The 16,372-nt window shown below is 42.2% G+C and overlaps 2 protein-coding genes across 2 annotated transcripts in view; both read right to left on the bottom strand.

Moving 5' to 3' along the window:
* The window catches only part of LOC310744058 (uncharacterized protein), a gene marked incomplete at its 5' end in the record, with an annotated part of 173,477 nt that overhangs the window by 100,668 nt on the left and 56,437 nt on the right, over positions 1 to 16,372 (bottom strand). The window contains 8 exons of the mRNA XM_083574801.1: positions 1,483 to 1,620; positions 4,067 to 4,183; positions 5,569 to 5,841; positions 6,552 to 6,707; positions 7,836 to 7,976; positions 9,553 to 9,588; positions 13,199 to 13,237; positions 16,026 to 16,067. Of these exons, the coding sequence (XP_083430927.1) occupies positions 1,483 to 1,620; positions 4,067 to 4,183; positions 5,569 to 5,841; positions 6,552 to 6,707; positions 7,836 to 7,976; positions 9,553 to 9,588; positions 13,199 to 13,237; positions 16,026 to 16,067 (942 nt within the window). The remainder of the gene's footprint in view (positions 1 to 1,482; positions 1,621 to 4,066; positions 4,184 to 5,568; positions 5,842 to 6,551; positions 6,708 to 7,835; positions 7,977 to 9,552; positions 9,589 to 13,198; positions 13,238 to 16,025; positions 16,068 to 16,372) is intronic.
* LOC310744059 (uncharacterized protein) overlaps positions 1,474 to 16,372 on the bottom strand; it is a gene marked incomplete at its 3' end in the record, with an annotated part of 75,206 nt that continues 60,307 nt past the window's right edge. Inside the window, exons 20-26 of the mRNA XM_083574802.1 lie at positions 15,515 to 15,688; positions 9,553 to 9,588; positions 7,836 to 7,976; positions 6,552 to 6,707; positions 5,593 to 5,841; positions 4,067 to 4,183; positions 1,474 to 1,620 (exon numbers count right to left, since the gene is read on the bottom strand). Of these exons, the coding sequence (XP_083430928.1) occupies positions 1,474 to 1,620; positions 4,067 to 4,183; positions 5,593 to 5,841; positions 6,552 to 6,707; positions 7,836 to 7,976; positions 9,553 to 9,588; positions 15,515 to 15,688 (1,020 nt within the window). The remainder of the gene's footprint in view (positions 1,621 to 4,066; positions 4,184 to 5,592; positions 5,842 to 6,551; positions 6,708 to 7,835; positions 7,977 to 9,552; positions 9,589 to 15,514; positions 15,689 to 16,372) is intronic.

Genomic DNA, 16,372 nt, shown 5'->3' with positions numbered 1-16,372 from the left:
GTGGTTAAGAGTGATAGACTCGTAATCTGGTGAACCGGGTTCGCTTCCCCGCTCCTCCACATGCAGCTGCTGGGTGACCTTTGGCTAGTCACACTTCTCTGAAGTCTCTCAACCCCACTCACCTCACAGAGTGTTTGTTGTGGGGGAGGAAGGGAAGGAGAATGTTAGCCGCTTTGAGACTCCTTCGGGTAGTGATAAAGCGGGATATCAAATTCAAACTCTTCCAGGTAGACTCTCTTGATGTGATGATAGATTGGGCAAGAGATGTGGGACATAACATAATGTTTGAAGACTGGGAAAGGTTGTGGAGGAACGGGGTCAAGTTCACTGCATGTACGGTGTTAAAGGAAAATATTATGAAAACGATGTAGAGATGGTACTTAACCCCTGTAAAAGATTTATCATAATAGTGATAATCTATGTTGGAAATGTAAAGAAAAATAAGGTACAGTGGTGCCCCGCAAGACAAATGCCTCGCAAAACGAAAAACGCGCAAGACGAAAGGGTTTTTCGGTTTTTGCGTCGCTTCGCAAGACGATTTTCCCTATGGGCTTGCTTCGCAAGACGAAACGTCTTGCGAGTTCTTGCGATTTTGTTTCCTTTTTCTTAAAGCCGCCAAGCCGCTCAGCCGTTAATAGCCACTAAGCCGCTAAGCCGTTAATAGCCGCTAAGCCATTAATAGCCGCTAAGCCGCTAATAGCCGTGCTTTGCAAGACGAAAAAACCGCAAGACGAAGAGACTCGCGGAATGGATTAATTTCGTCTTGCGAGGCACCACTGTACCTTTTATCATATGTGGTGGACCTGCCCCAAGGTGAAAGACTTCTGGGAGAGGATTTATAATGAACTGAAAAAAATGTTTAAATATACAATTATTAAGAAACCAGAAGCCTTTCTTCTTGGAATAATAGGTCCGGAATTGCCCAAGAAAGATGTTAAATTGTTTTTGTATGCCACAACTGCTGCTAGGATTTTGTTGGCCAAGAATTGGAAACTACAAGAAGTGCCAACAGTGGAGGAATGGCAGATGAAGATGATGGACTTTTGGGAGCTAGCCGACCTGACCGGAAGCGTCCGCGACCAGAAGGAGTACCAGGAGGAATGGATGAAATTCAAAGACTATTTAGCTAAATATGCTAAGATAATTTAAATAGAATTACTTGCAATTACCAGATTGGCTTAGGATTGAAATATGTGATGTTATAGAATAATATGTTTAAAGTTAATATGAAAAGAAAGAAAGATGTTACTTGACTAAGTAAATTTTATGAGAAATTAGTTTTGGAAAACTGTTACAATGATATACACTGAAATTCAGCCAGGGGGATATGAGGAAGTCATTTAATAATGTTAACAAAAGTGGAATTATTACAGTTAGGATTTATGTTTGTTTGTTTATAAATTTGGAAAATTAATTTAAAAATTTGAAAAAATTTGAAAAAAACCCAAGTAGACTCTCTTGGGTTTCTTCCCCTTAACTCACCCGACTGATTTCTTTCTCCCTTTTTCGCTCCTTGGTTCTTTTCTTCAGAGGCGCCAGCAGTTCTGTGGATGCCGTTGGTGTTGACGACACATGCTCTGCAGAATTCGGCCCTGTCTCCCGCTCAAGACCGGAAGGCACCTACAGAGACAAAAATCAAGGAAGTTTTATGACAAAGAAGCAGCCCCAAGGTGCTAAAAGCCCTTTCAGAAGATGCAGACTGCCCCACTGGGGCAGAACGGAGGACTGTGCCAATGCAGCCTCAGCAATGTCTGATCCATACTGGATCAGGCCAGTGGCCCACCTAGTCGAGCATCCTGTTCTCACAGTGGCCAACAACTGTGGGAAGCCTGCAAACAGGATTCAAACACAAGGGCCTTTTTCCCTTCCTGCTGTTTCCAGAAAGTGGTATTCAGAAGAACTGCTGCCTCCAAGTTTGGAAGCTGAGAATAAACATTATTGTTTTGTTGTTTAGTCTAGTCGTGTCTGACTCTTGGTGACCCCCTGGACCAGAGCACGCCAGGCACTCCTGTCTTCCACTGTCTTTTCCAGGGAGTCTTCTCTTCTCATGAGGTGGCCAAAGTCTTGGAGCCTCAGCTTCAGGATCTGTCCTTCCAGTGAGCACTCAGAGCTGATTTCCTTAAGAATGAACCCACTTACAGGCCACCTAAAAGCTCTGGTGGCCTAAATCACTCCACTCCAGTCCTGCCCTTTGTGCCTCTAAAGAAATGTTCCAGTTGATCAGCACCTGTTGGGCATCAACAGAAACACACCTTGGTCCTTAACCTTGCCGGGTAATTGCATCGAACCAAACGTGCGAGCACCCTATCTCTTTTCCAAGTCAGTTTCCTCACACTGGCTCATGGATATTACTGGAGTATTTGCAAAGGAGTAGCTGGCCGCTGTTTACTTATTGACACTTGCTGTATTCTCTTTCTGCTAAGAAATTCGGAGACTTGCTACTTTAGCTCGAACCAGCCATGATGTTTGTTCTGTTTGATAGATATACAGTGGTACCTAGGGTTACATACGCTTCAGGTTACATACACTTCAGGTTACAGACTCCACTAACCGAGAAATAGTGCTTCAGGTTAAGAACTTTGCTTCAGGATGAGAACAGAAATCGTGCAGCGGCAGCGCAGCGGCAGCAGGAGGACCCATTAGCTAAAGTGGTGCTTCAGGTTAAGAACAGTTTCAGGTTAAGAACGGACCTCCGGAACAAATTAAGTACTTAACCCGAGGTACCACTGTACATTTTTATTGGTTTTTTTAACATATCATTTCAAACAATCATATAACGTAACTTCTTATCTTATACAATGTTTTAGACTTCCGTCAACACCTCTAGTGATTTTTCGTTCTTTATCACTTATTCTCCATTTCTGAATTTCTCTATTACTCTTAATTAGCATTAACTAATAACTCTCCTCATAGTCTTTCTTGCAATATTTCAAATAGTCCTTACAAAACTTCTTGCAGTGCTACTAGCGTGATCTGTTCATTACAATTACTTTTCAAATAGTTTGTATATTTACTCCAGTCTTCTAAGAATCTCCGGTCCCACAGGTTTCGAATCCTTCCTGTTAATTTATCCAATTCTGTATAGTCCATCAGTTTTATCCGCCATTCTTCTTTCGTCGGTAATTCTTCTTGCTTCCATTTTTGTGCCAATAATATTCTTGCTGCCATCACTGCATATAAAAACAACTTACAATCCTGTCTATTAATATCATCTCCTACAATGCCATGTAAAAATGCTTCAGGTTTCTTAATAAATGTATATTTCAACATCTTTTTCATCTCATTATATATCATTTCCCAGAAGTTTTTCACTTTTTGACATTCCCACCACATGTGATAGAAAGTTCCTTCCTTTTCTTTACATTTCGCCATGATGTTTATGCCTGTTGTCTTTGTCCATGGAGTTTTCTTGGCAGGGATACTGGAATGGCTTGCCGGTTCCTGCTCCAGGTGGATCACGTTTGGTCAAAACTCTCCACTATGACCTGTCCATCTTGGGTGGCCCTACACAGCATGGCTCATAGCTTCTCTGAGTTATTCAAGGCCCTTCGCCACCGCAAGGCAGTGATCGTCCCATGGACTGCAAGATCAAACCTATCCATTCTTAAGGAAATCAGCCCTGAGTGCTCACCGGAAGGACAGATCCTGAAGCTGAGGCTCCAGTACTTTGGCCACCTCACGAGAAGAGAAGACTCCCTGGAAAAGACCCTGATGTTGGGAAAGATGGAGGGCACAAGGAGAAGGGGATGACAGAGGACGAGATGGTGGGACAGTGTTCTCGAAGCTACCAACATGAGTTTGACCAAACTGCGGGAGGCAGTGGAAGACAGGAGTGCCTGGCGTGCTCTGGTCCATGGGGTCACGAAGAGTCGGACAGGACTAAACAACTACATCACTACTGGGAAAACCATAGCTTTAACTATACGGACCTTTGTTGGCAAGGTGATGTCTCTGCTTTTTAAGATGCTGTGGCTTGGAATAAGTTCAGCTATTTCCCCCCACACTGAAGAGAAAGAAAACGGACAAATAATATGCATCTTTATTGAGTTCTGGAGGTAGTGCTTACACTGAATAGGTCTCCATCTGTCTTCATCTTTTCTGGGGTCTCTGTTACCTGACGTGGTGCATTCTCTAGCGAGTGTAGATGGGACTCTGGATCAAGATGAAGGGAGCTCTGTTCTACCTGAGGAAACAGAATAATCTCTTTTTGGGTGTCATAGGGGATATTAAATAGAACACGAGCCAATCACGTGCTACTGCGGCACATGCAGCCAATGTCGCTTTATTTTTTATTAACGGAAATATCATTTCAAAGATCCAAAAATCAACAATATCACTTTACTCAGCAGGGGTAAGACCACATTGGAAATCTTGTGCATACTTCTGGGTGTGTAGCTAAGAAGGCTACTGGAAAAAAAGACTGATAAAGTGAGAGTTTGAAAGAGGATCAGGATCTGGAGGATAAATATTGAGAAAAAGTCAGGATGTCCTGAAATGTAAACATAGCAGCGGCATCAGGGTTATCACATTTGTTGAGGTCTATAATTTTTGCTTAAGGATCAAGCTCAGAGTTTACACAGCTGAAAGGCTGGCTTTCCAGGCCAAGTTCAAGGTGTTACTCTTGGTACATAAAGTCCTCGACAGCTTGAGACCAGTTTACTTGAAAGATATATGCCCACTTGACTGCTTTTATCATTGCTGTTACAAGTGCCACATAATATTCACTTCACATTTTCAAGGAATCGATCCTATAGTGTGGCATCACCTGTTCTCTGAAACTCCCTGCCTATTGATATTAAGCAGGTGCCTTCCCTATATTATTTTCAACACCCACTAAACACCTTTTTGTTTACAAAATTTCAGCCATGTAGTTTTATTGCATATGTGTGTGTGTTTAAAACTGTTGATTTTATCTATATTTTGATAACTTTTATTGACTGCTTGTTGTTAAAGTTGGATCTTATTGGTATTTTCTTATCAATATTTTATATTGTTTTAAGTAAGCTAGAGGTCTTACTGAATCAAAGACCATGGGCTGAAAAAGATCCCTTGTTCTGTGGATTCCTGGACAAAGCAGACTGTGCAGATAAGAAGTAAAGGGAAAACTTCCAGTCAAAATGAACTATTACATTTCCATACACGCAGAAGGAAGGGAAGGAATTTATTTTCGAAACAATAACGACTGATTTATTGTGGATTGATAATTTGTTGAGTCACCTCACTTGTAGATATTGGAAATGTTAAAATACTGGATGTGCAGGAATTAGCAGCTGGATAGCTGATGGTTAAGGTTAATAAGTTAACAACAACAACAAAACTATTGTAATAGAAGGTTAATTGCAAGGAAAAGAATGTGAATTAGAAATAACTGGGAAAATAATGGAGCAACAAGAGGAAACTATGGACACATCAATGATGGAGTGCGGGAAACCAATTTTTGGGGAAATTGTATTAAATTTGCTTTAATTTGTGGTGGATTTGGTAAAATTTGGGAAATCAATAAAAATGATTTGGCAGAAAAAAGAGAAAAAGATCCTCTGTTCCTGGTTTACAATACCGATGCTTTACCTTTCCCTCTGTCTCCATCCTTACAGATGTCTCTTCCAGAGACCAAACTCCATCCTGGGTCACCAAGATGGCAGCCTCAGTAGCTCCTGCCTGCTCCCAAGAATCCTCTTCCATCGTCCTTTGAGGCAGAGTTGTGCTCTGTCTGTCCAGATTATCCTTGGCTTTCGCAGCATCCAGCTCCCATAGGCCTGTGTGGTTGGCTGTCACTTCTGACACCACGTTGTCACCAGGATTGCGGTTAGCAGTTGTCATGATCTTCAGATCTGCAATGGTCTGATGAAATAAAGAAAATGCAGCTTGTGAGGCGCCAGGGAACATAACTTCTGGGAGCTGAGCCAGCCACTTTATCTTAGAAGGGAGTTGAGGAGAAGCCTAGAGAAACGATAACCTGCTGGAGAACGACCTGAAAATGATTTACAGATGGTATCTAACTGCGAGGAGACTTGTTAAAATGTATAAGACTGAATCTGATAAGTGCTGGAGATGCAATGAGACTATGGGCACGTTCTATCACATGTGGTGGACCTGTAAAAGGGTAAAAGAGTATTAGGAAATAATTCATAATGAATTGGAAAAAAAATGTTTAAAAGTACTTTTCCAAAAAAACCCAGAGTCCTTTTTGTTGGGGGTAACTCAGATGGAAATTCCCAGGTTTCAAAAAAGGTTATTTACGTACCTCAAAGTGCAAGTAGATAAATAGGTGCCACTCTGGCGGGAAGGTAAACGGTGTTTCCGTGCGCTGCTCTGGCTTGCCAGAAGCAGCTTAGTTGTCTTTGTAGAACTCAGCAAGGAGAATGACAGAGGCAAAACCAAATTGGTTGGCTCTGCCCATCATTGGCTGTGGCGCCACCTAGTGTTGGCCTCCCGGGCTCCTGCCCTACCAGTTCCAACCGGGACCACCAACCCAGGAAAAGATGATTCCTCACCTTCACAATATGAACCTTCCCCATTTTTTTGAGTTTAGTTCTAATCTGAGCAATTACCTGAGCAAGAGTGGGAGGCAGGGAAGTGGGGGGAGACAAGAGATATTCCTCAGCTTCTGGAGATGGGGATTCCAAATCGATGCTCGGCTGTTCTCGGGCCACTTCGGTGGTGCTAAATAGATGCTCGCTGGGAACATCAGACTTACACGGGCTCTGCTAAAATTATACACACAAATGTGTTATAGGAATTCTAAGGTCTCGTAATATTGACACACCGCTTAAAATGCAAGATCCCCAAGTGGCTTACATAAAACACAGTCAGAGAATTAGAAAAAAGAAAAAAAAGTATATGCAACATTTAAAACCAAAAATACAAAGAAAGGTATCAGTATAAGGTGGTCATAAGGCAGTTAAATGGTAATAAATAATCAAATGGAACAGCATGAAGAATCGTATGAGCCCAGGAATACAAATGGACTAGCCATGGAAAAATAAAATTATTATTATTATTATTATGAATTTATTTTTATAAATAGCTTTTTTCATAGGAAAAAAACAATAATTTAAAATAATTTAAAACCATTTTATACACACACATGCTCCGTTAAAATCATACAGATAATTACAATAGGAACAGCCCGGCACCAGCCCTATCATTAAAAGCAGACAGTTTCCAAAAGCCTGCCAGAACACCGAGGCGGAAATCTTTCAGCCACTGGCTAAAAGGTTCACTCAAACCTACCCAGCCACTTAGAGAGTTCAGATCATTCTAATCCATGGGTAGGCAAACTAAGGCCCGTGGGCCGGATCCGGCCCAATCGCCTTCTAAATCCGGCTCACGGACAGTCCGGGAATCAGCGTGTTTTTACATGAGTAGAATGTGCCTTTTTATTTAAAATGCATCTCTGGGTTATTTGTGGGGTATAGGAATTCATTCATTATTTTTTTTCAAAATATAATCCGGCCCCCCACAAGGTCTGAGGGACAGTGGACCGGCCCCCTGCTGAAAAAGTTTGCTGACCCCTGTTCTAATCTGTTTTAGTAGCCTAACTTTCACATGTTTTAAGTAGGGTTGTGAAATAAGTAAATAAGTAAATAATAATAATAATAATAATAATAATAATAATAATAATAATAATTTCATTTTTATAAATATCATGTTTCTAAATATCATAAATATCACAAACTGTCTTTACCTGCCAGCAAAAGGACAACAAGGAGGGAAGGAGCTAGCTGAGTTTCCCCAGGCAGGGAGTTCCAAAGTCTGGGAGCAGCCACCGAGAAGGCCCTCTCCTGTGTCCCCTGTGAGGGTGGCACATAGTGTTGTCCTTCTGAGATACTCACCACATCACCCGTGATCTGCTTAGAGCCTTGCTTCTTCTTGGCTGACTTCCCCTTCCCCTTCCTGGAGCCGGCCACTTGCTGGCTCACCAGCTCAACCCCATCCCGGAGGAGCAGGTCAGACAGCTCCTTCAACAGCGCCAGCTGCAAGTTAAAACAAAGAGGCGCAACAGGCTAGATCTCATGAAGCAACCAAGAGGAGAGATTGGTGTGGGCGTCCCGCCGAGACAATACGGTCCAAATTCTGGAGCGCCTCTCTGTCTTCCCTTTTCCCCTTGCGCTTTTGGCAGACTATTTTTTTATTATTTTTATTTTTCCCCATTCTTTATCATCACACTTTCATCCAGGGATGTTGAATAACTTACAAAAAAATCATTCAGTCAAAAATCTAACAATAACATGCCTCAAAATCATCCTCCTATTAGTTTTACATAACAGTATATACTTTTGTCCCTACTCATTTATCCTAATTTTTTTTCCTTCCTCCTTTAATTCCTCCCCCCAAAACTTGTTCTCTCTTCAAATCTTTAACCATATGCACAGATTATTCATTCTAATTTGAATGCTTGGGTTGCCTCCCCCCCGTGCTATCCAATTCCTATCACTTGTCCATTTATTCAAAACCTTTTGACATTTGTTTTCCCATGTATCTTCTGTCATTACCTGTTCAAATATATCAGATTGTATATATGGCAGGCTATTAAAAAGACACAGTAAGCCCTCAACTTTTGTGGGGACTACATTCTTAAAGCCAAAATTGTGAATGACACCTTCAGTTCCATGATGGAAGGAAGGTAAGAGATAAATGTAAGAAAGCGGCGTGAGGAGTTTAGTGGGTCTACTTAGCTGTTTAGAAAAATAGTTATACAGTGGTATCTTGTCGGAAGCTGAACGTTTCAGTTTTCGAATGCCGAAAACCCAGAAGTGAATGCTTCCGTTTTCGAACGCGCCTTGCCGTCTGCCCATTGCGCCTCAGTTGTTGAACATTTTGAAAGTCGAACAGTCTTCCGGAATGGATGACATTCGACAACCGAGGTATGATAGAAAGAAAGATAGATAGATAGATAGATAGATAGATAGATAGATAGATAGATAAAGGTAAAGGGACCCCTGATCATTAGGTCCAGTCGCGGACGTCTCTGGGGTTGCGGCGCTCATCTCGCTTTATTGGCCGAAGGAGCTGGCATACAGCTTCCGGGTCATGTGGCCAGCATGACTAAGCCACTTCTGGCGAACCAGAGCAGTGCACGGAAACACCGTTTACCTTCCCGCCGGAGCAGTACCTATTTATCTACTTGCACTTTGAGGTGCTTTTGAACTGCTAGGTGGGCAGGAGCAGGGACCGAGCAATGGGAGCTCACCCCATCGCAGGGATTCGAACCGCCAACCTTACGATCGGCAAGCCCTAGGCTCTGTGGTTTAACCCACAGTGCCACCCACGCCCCTAGATAGATAGATAGATAGATAGATAGATATAGATATAGATATAGATATAGATATAGATATATACTACAGCATCATAAAAATACGTCACAACAATATTAAAACATAAAACCACGCAATAATTTTATTGAAAAGTTAAAAGCAAGTGAAAAATAAAAAAAAGAACTTTAGAAATAAAATTGCTCCCGGTACACAGTTCCCCAGACTTAATTTCCAAAACCTTAATTCCAGAACCAGTTTTGTCTCTCTGTAGGTCATTTAGTAGGTTGCAACCTACCTTGATGCCATAAGCTTCGAAGAGTCTTTCCAGATCCTGCACTCGGAACAAATGGCAGCAGTAGTCATAAACAGGATTGTTCATCATGAGCAATGCAAAGGCAAGAGACAAAAAAAATAGTTTTCAGCTGCAGTGTCCCCATGTGGACTGTATATGCATTATAACTCAACGACACCAGGTGGCACTGTGGAGTCCCGTTTTCGCCAACCCGATTTCTCATGCAAAGCTTACAACGCATTTAAATGAAACATTTCTCTGATGTGTCTAGATTCAGACAGAGACTCTTAAGTGTAATTAAGAAAAAGATCTTTATTCAAGTGACGGGACAGGCTTGGCAGCAGATGCAGAGTTTTAAGAGTTCAGAATCTGGGAGGATATTAGGACAGGTTAGAAGGAAAGTGAAATGTAATACCTGCTTCCTTTATAAGGTAAAGGGACCCCTGACCATTAGGTCCAGTCGCTGACAACTCTGGGGTTGCGGCGCTCATCTCGCTTTACTGGCCGAGGGAGCTGGCGTACAGCTTCCGGGTCATGTGGTCAGCATGACTAAGCCGCTTCTGGCGAACCAGAACAGTGCACGGAAACGCCGTTTACCTTCCTGCCTATTTATCTACCTGCACTTTGATGTGCTTTTGAACTGCTAGGTTGGCAGGAGCAGGGACCGAGCAACGGGAGCTCACCCCATCGCCTTCTGATTGGCAAGCCCTAGGCTCTGTGGTTTAACCCACAGCGCCACCCGTGTCCCATTGCTTCCTTTATAAAGTTCCTGCTTTTTACACTTATATTCCAGCAACTGAGCTATTGGCAAAACCTATTTGGTGTTTCATAACTTTCTGACTAGTTGCAGGATCTTAGCCAGACCTAGCAGAGTCAACGCAGAATCCACGGAAGCAGTTGGCAACTTGGCTGCAGACAGGATAGACGAAGCAGGAACCAGGAACTTGTAGTTAGGTGTTTATTATATACAGTGGACTATTTACAGGAACAGAACACGGATTTTATGCTAGCTCTCTCTGACACGGCTAAACAACTCCTACACTCACTGACACAGTGAACCACTGAACTCCAAACTACCAGTTAGTAGGCCATTAATTATCACTCCCTTGAGAGAGCTTGACCAATCAGGGAGCGGTCTCCATGTCTCTGTTATCACCAGGCAGACTTACTCCTTCAGATTGCCTTCTGGCTGTCTGCCAAACCTTAATTGACTCTGTTTGAGTAGCTGCACGTACACAGTTTCCCAACATGAGCTCCTTTGATTCCCCTCAGACCTACCCATTTAGATGCATAGGGGTTTGAGATCCGACTGTGCATAACCAATATACATTTTCCCATTCAGAACAGATGGGTATACACAGCCAGAGCATAAACCATAGGATGAAGCCAGATGTTGGCTGCTGTCCGGAGACAGCAATCTCATGGACCTCCAGAGATGCTGTTGGGACTACAACTCCCATCAGCCCCAGCTCAGAGCTGATGGGAGATGTAGGTTTGGGTTTATTAAATATGCACACCCTACCAAGAAAGCCCCAAAGTGATTTCCAAGCAAAGCAGAAAAAGATAATAATAAAAGTGACATAGACATGATGTAATAAAACAATCAGAATCCAACAATATCTGGATGGCTGCAGGTTCCTGATCTTTGCTTTTTGGACAGTGTTGGTGTTATGTACTGAGCTTGGATCCTGGAATAATTGGCAGGTAGGATCCTAGAAAGCAGCAACTTGATTGGTCTGCAGGAGCCGCCCAATCCGGTTCCAGAAGGAAGTGAATCAGCAGGAGCAGTCCAATCAGGCTCCAGGAGGGGAGTTGAATCAGCCAATCACGTGGGACCCATTGTGTAAATAATGTATATATAGCCAGAGGTTTTGGGGGGAACTCACTCACTCACTGATGACCATGAGCTGAAATAAAGAGCATGAAATGAACACTCAGCTCCAAGTATATTTCACCTGGCCTTTGATGCTTCTTGCACCTGAAGCCACAACTTCAAAACTGCTTTTTTTAAGCCCCCAAAATGGCACACCTTTGAAACTGTTAAAGGTAAAGGCAAAGAGACCCCTGACCATTAGGTCCAGTCGTGACCAACTCTGGGGCTGCGGCACTCATCTCGCTCTATAGGCCGAAGGAGCCAGCGTTTGTCCGCAGACAGCTTCTGGGTCATGTGGCCAGCATGACTAAGCCGCTTCTGGCGAACCAGAGCAGCTCACGGAAACACCGTTTACCTTCCCACCGGAGTGGTACCTATTTATCTACTTGCACTTTGATGTGCTTTTGAACTGCTAGGTTGGCAGGAGCAGGGACCGAGCAATGGGAGCTCACCCCATTATGAAACTGCTAGAGGAGGACAAAAATCAATAAAAACCGAGAAAGTTTGAGGATATAAGACATTATCTCACAGACTGGTTACAATACCACCAGTTGAACGACATCTTTAACGTAGATTAAAAACACCTGTTTTTGCGACGGAAATATCAGAATTAGAGAAAGGTCTGTTGAAAAATAATGACAAATTGCTTTCCAAAATGTACAGGCTATTGTTAGACTGGGAAGTAAAAGAAGTAGTAAAACCGGTTATAGTGCAGCAGGCGACAGACTTTGAATATAACATACAGGTGGTGGAATGGGAAAAATTATGGAGAAGGGAACTGAAATTTACGGCTTGTTTTACTATTAAAGAAAACTTTATGAAGATGCTATACAGATGGTACATCAGCCCCAGCAAATTGGCCAAAATGTACAAAACCAATTTATGCTGGAGGTGTAGAGAGCTAGAGGGAACAATGTACCACATGTGGTGGGGTTGTAAAAAAATAAAGAGCTTTTGGGAACTTATATATAATGAATTTAAAAAAAAAACTGTTTAAAACAATGTTTATCAAAAAAAACCCTGAAGCCTTCCTCTTAGGTATTATGGCATCAGACATCCCGAGAGAGAAAAGAAGGATTTTTTTGTATGCAGCAACAGCAAGGATACTGGTTGCCAGGTGATGGAAAGGAGATAAAATCCCATCAAAAGAGGGATGGCAAGTTAAACTGCTTGAATACATGGAACTAGCGAATATGACGGAAAAGATCAGGGATAGATTGACCCAAAAGTTTAAAAAGATTTATAGGCAATATTTAAAAGAACATTGTATTAAAACTTTAGAATGCTTTGAATAACTCTCAAAATTGCATAAGGTATAAAGAACACAAATAAGATATATCACAGGTTAAGTTTGTTGAAAACAGGCGAGTAACAAGGAAACGAAGAACCTACACCAAGGAGGTCGGACGTCGATGGCTGAAATGTTTTTGTGTTTTGACGTTGTACTGTTTCCTTTCCTTTCTTTCCCCCCCTTTTTATGAGTTATGTGCTGTTTTTGTTTGTTTGTTTTCGCTGTGTGTCTGTGTTGATTATAAACCAATAAAGATTGAATTAAGAGAAAGAAAGAAAGAAAGAAAGAAAGAAAGAAAGAAAGAAAGAAAGAAAGAAAGAAAGAGGAAGGAAGGAAGGAAGGAAGGAAGGAAGGAAGGAAGGAAGGAAGGAAGGAAGGAAGGAATTTGCTTCCAGCTGCCACTGAGAAGTTTCATTTTATGCCCACCCTATCGGAGGGCTGATCAATGTGTTTCAACATGCAAACCAACATTTGTCTGGTTTTACCTTGATGTCTGTTCCTTTGCCAGGTGGCCCAGGGTCTCCCTTTGAAGAGAAGCAAAAAAACAGGTGAGTAAATCAATCTGTCAGTTCAAGTACAGACCTTGAAACGGAACATTCATGCAGGCAGCGGATCCTTTGCGACCCTGTGATCTTCTGTCGGAAAAGGGCCACAGAAAAGATCAAGGAGATACAGAAACTCCCCAGGGAGGGAAGTTTATACCATGCAGAGTTTGGTAGTTTAGATGCGAGGGAAGGATAAAGGGGTCATTCAATGTCAGTTCAACACGGTCATACCACCCGCCATCTCGGATTTTGATGAAACTTGGTGTACACCCTTCCTTTATGGTTGAAAGAAACCCCCTTAATTTTCCCCCCTCTATCTCAAACGGTTTTAATTTTATAGCACTTCAAAGTTTCGTGAAAACTGTGTTTCTATCCCTCTTGAGATCCTTTGTCTTGTGTGCATTTTAATTCTTTTCTTCATAACCAATGATCAGATCTCTTTGAAATTTTTCACAGAGCTCAATAACATGATGAGGATTTCAGGAAAAAATACATCAGCACTCAAAAGATTTTATAAATGCTTAAAAAATGTATAAATGTAGTTTTTTGGTGGAAAAATGAGGTTTAGAAAACCTAAATTTTCAGCGTGAAAGCACGATGGAATCAAAACTTTTGATGGTGAAAATTATTGCAAAGACATGCTCTTTCTCAACAAAGAATAAAATTTATGGGTCTCTTATGTCTTCTAACAAAATTTTAGAATTTGAAGTGCTATAAAATTAAAACTGTTTGAGATAGGGGGGGGATTTAAGGGGGTTTCTTTCAACCATAAGGGAAGGGTGTACACCAAGTTTCATCAAAATCCAAGATGGTGGGTGGCGAAATCCTTGTTTTTTGTGTTGATTTGATGTGGAACGACCCAAAGATGTATACAATAATGCATTGTGTGAAGAAAGTGAAGGTTTTCTTTCTGTCTCATAATACGAGAACCCAATACTGCTGGGGCAGAGCGGAAGGTTGGACGATTCAGGACAAAGAAAATAAAGGATTTCTTGACAAGCTGAATTCAACAGTGTAAATAAATTTTGGTGGATGCAATAATGGAATGCTGAATGGTTTGGGTTTTTGTAAAATACGCAGGGATTTATGATATGCAAAATGAACCGTGGAAAGAGGAGAAGGGAAGTCATTCATATTTTAAGGACGTTTAAATGAGTATTTCTAATTGTAAAACAGATAATTTAATAAAAAATTATATATATGTATAGAACTGCCAATAAAGAAAAAAGAAAATAAGGGTGGGATATAAACTTAAACAATAATTACAAGAAGGGGATAGAAACATAATAATGAATAATTATTGGAAGACCGGACAAACGCTAGAACATTAGCAGTGGCAAAGTTTTTATTGGTGGTCACAAGAATCAATGATCCCTATCTTTAAGTCTGAACAAAATGCTTGTTTAACCTGGAGGTAGGCTGTCTGAATTGTGCATTGCTTTGTAGCAATTTGTTGGGTCTCTGAACCGTAATAAAGATTGATTGATTGATTGATTGATTGATTGAATAATAATAAATCAAGTTTTCCCGGGTCACATGGCCAGCATGACTAAGTCACTTCTGGCGAAACAGAGCAGCGCATGGAAACACCGTTTACTTTCCCGCCGGAGTGGTACCTATTTATCTACTTGCACTTTGACGTGCTTTCGAACTGCTAGGTTGGCAGGAGCAGGGACCAAGCAATGGGAGCTCACCCCATCACGGGGATTCGAACCGCCGACCTTCTGATTGGTAAGCCCTAGGCTCTGTGGTTTAGACCACAGCGCCACCCGCGTCCCTAATCACTAGTTAGGAAGGATATTAATAAACAATATATCCCCTCTCCTGCCAACCTGAACATTCCCACAGACCTGAGCACTTGCAATTCTCAGCAGCTGCCTCTGAGATGGTGTGGATTATCATCTACATGCTATGCCCAGCATCACTGAGAAACATCAGGAAAGGTCTGTGGCAATCAGGTCTTCCTTGCAGGCTTCCCAAGATACATCTGGTTGGCCACTGTGGTCGTGATGGGTGAAATGGACCTCTGCTCTGCCCTAGCAAGCCTTTTCTTATATCCATATGTAAAGCAAATGGGCAGAACCCCTAGCACCACCCCACAGCAGGGTCCAGAGCCCTTGGTGTGGGTTGTCTCCAGACATCAGAGCTTTCTCGAAATTATTTTCTGTAAATAGGTTACCGTGCTGCCTACATGTGAAGTGGTGTGAACCTGGACTTCATGTGTGGCAGCGTGCTCCTTGATTTGGACCAGGTTACTCTTCCACAACTGGCACTACCACCAGGAACATCTGGGCTCTTCACTTCAATGTCTTCCACAACTGGCACCGCCACAGGAACATCTGGGCACTTCACTTCAACGTCTTCTTCCAGTTCTGCGGCAACCACAACACGGTCGACTGAGGATGCCATGAAGTCTTCGCTTGATGGGCTCTCAAGCGGGAAGGGCGAAGAGGGAACCCATGCCTGATGGGCTTCATTTCACAGAAATCTGGCATCTGCCCCTACAGATTCCGGTGGAATGAAGGGCATCCAAGCCACGGACTGGCATTCTCTGTGGCGAGTCGTTCCATCCATGAAGCACTGCGGTCAGCTGGAGATCCATCTTTGGACCAGGGCCTGAGGTTCTCCACTCTAGGTGGAGAACGGCAGCTAAGACCATACCCCCAGGAGATGCACAAAGGGTTTCTACACGAGCCAATGAAATCGTCCAAGTCATGCAAGACATTCAGTCATATCACTAATATTTCAGTAGGGGAAGAAGTGGTACCTTCTCTCCTTTGACAGCAACTCTGCTTTCCAGAGGAAGAACCTACAATTGTCAGAGGAACATTGATAAGAACGTGGGGAGGGGAGAAAGCCCCTTTCAGAGATGAGAAGCACCTCTTGCAGGTTCTTGGCCATGTTCTCCAAGCACTTCCTTCTTCTTCTTTTCTAAGGGGGGGTGATGTAGATGGCTTTCATTCTTTTTACTAAAGGTTTCCATAATACAGTAAGATTCCGAAAACTAATGTAAATAATTTTTTTTAAAAAAAGCAGCTACAAAAATTACAAAAGTACAGAAGAGAGTTCTTAAAAGTAGCACCCACAGAAGGTAATAAATAATAATAATAATAA

The sequence above is a fragment of the Podarcis filfolensis genome, assembly GCF_964270895.1.
Source record: "Podarcis filfolensis genome assembly, chromosome: 10".
NCBI classification, from domain to species: domain Eukaryota; kingdom Metazoa; phylum Chordata; class Lepidosauria; order Squamata; family Lacertidae; genus Podarcis; species Podarcis filfolensis.
This window is presented reverse-complemented; position numbering and strand designations above follow the sequence as displayed.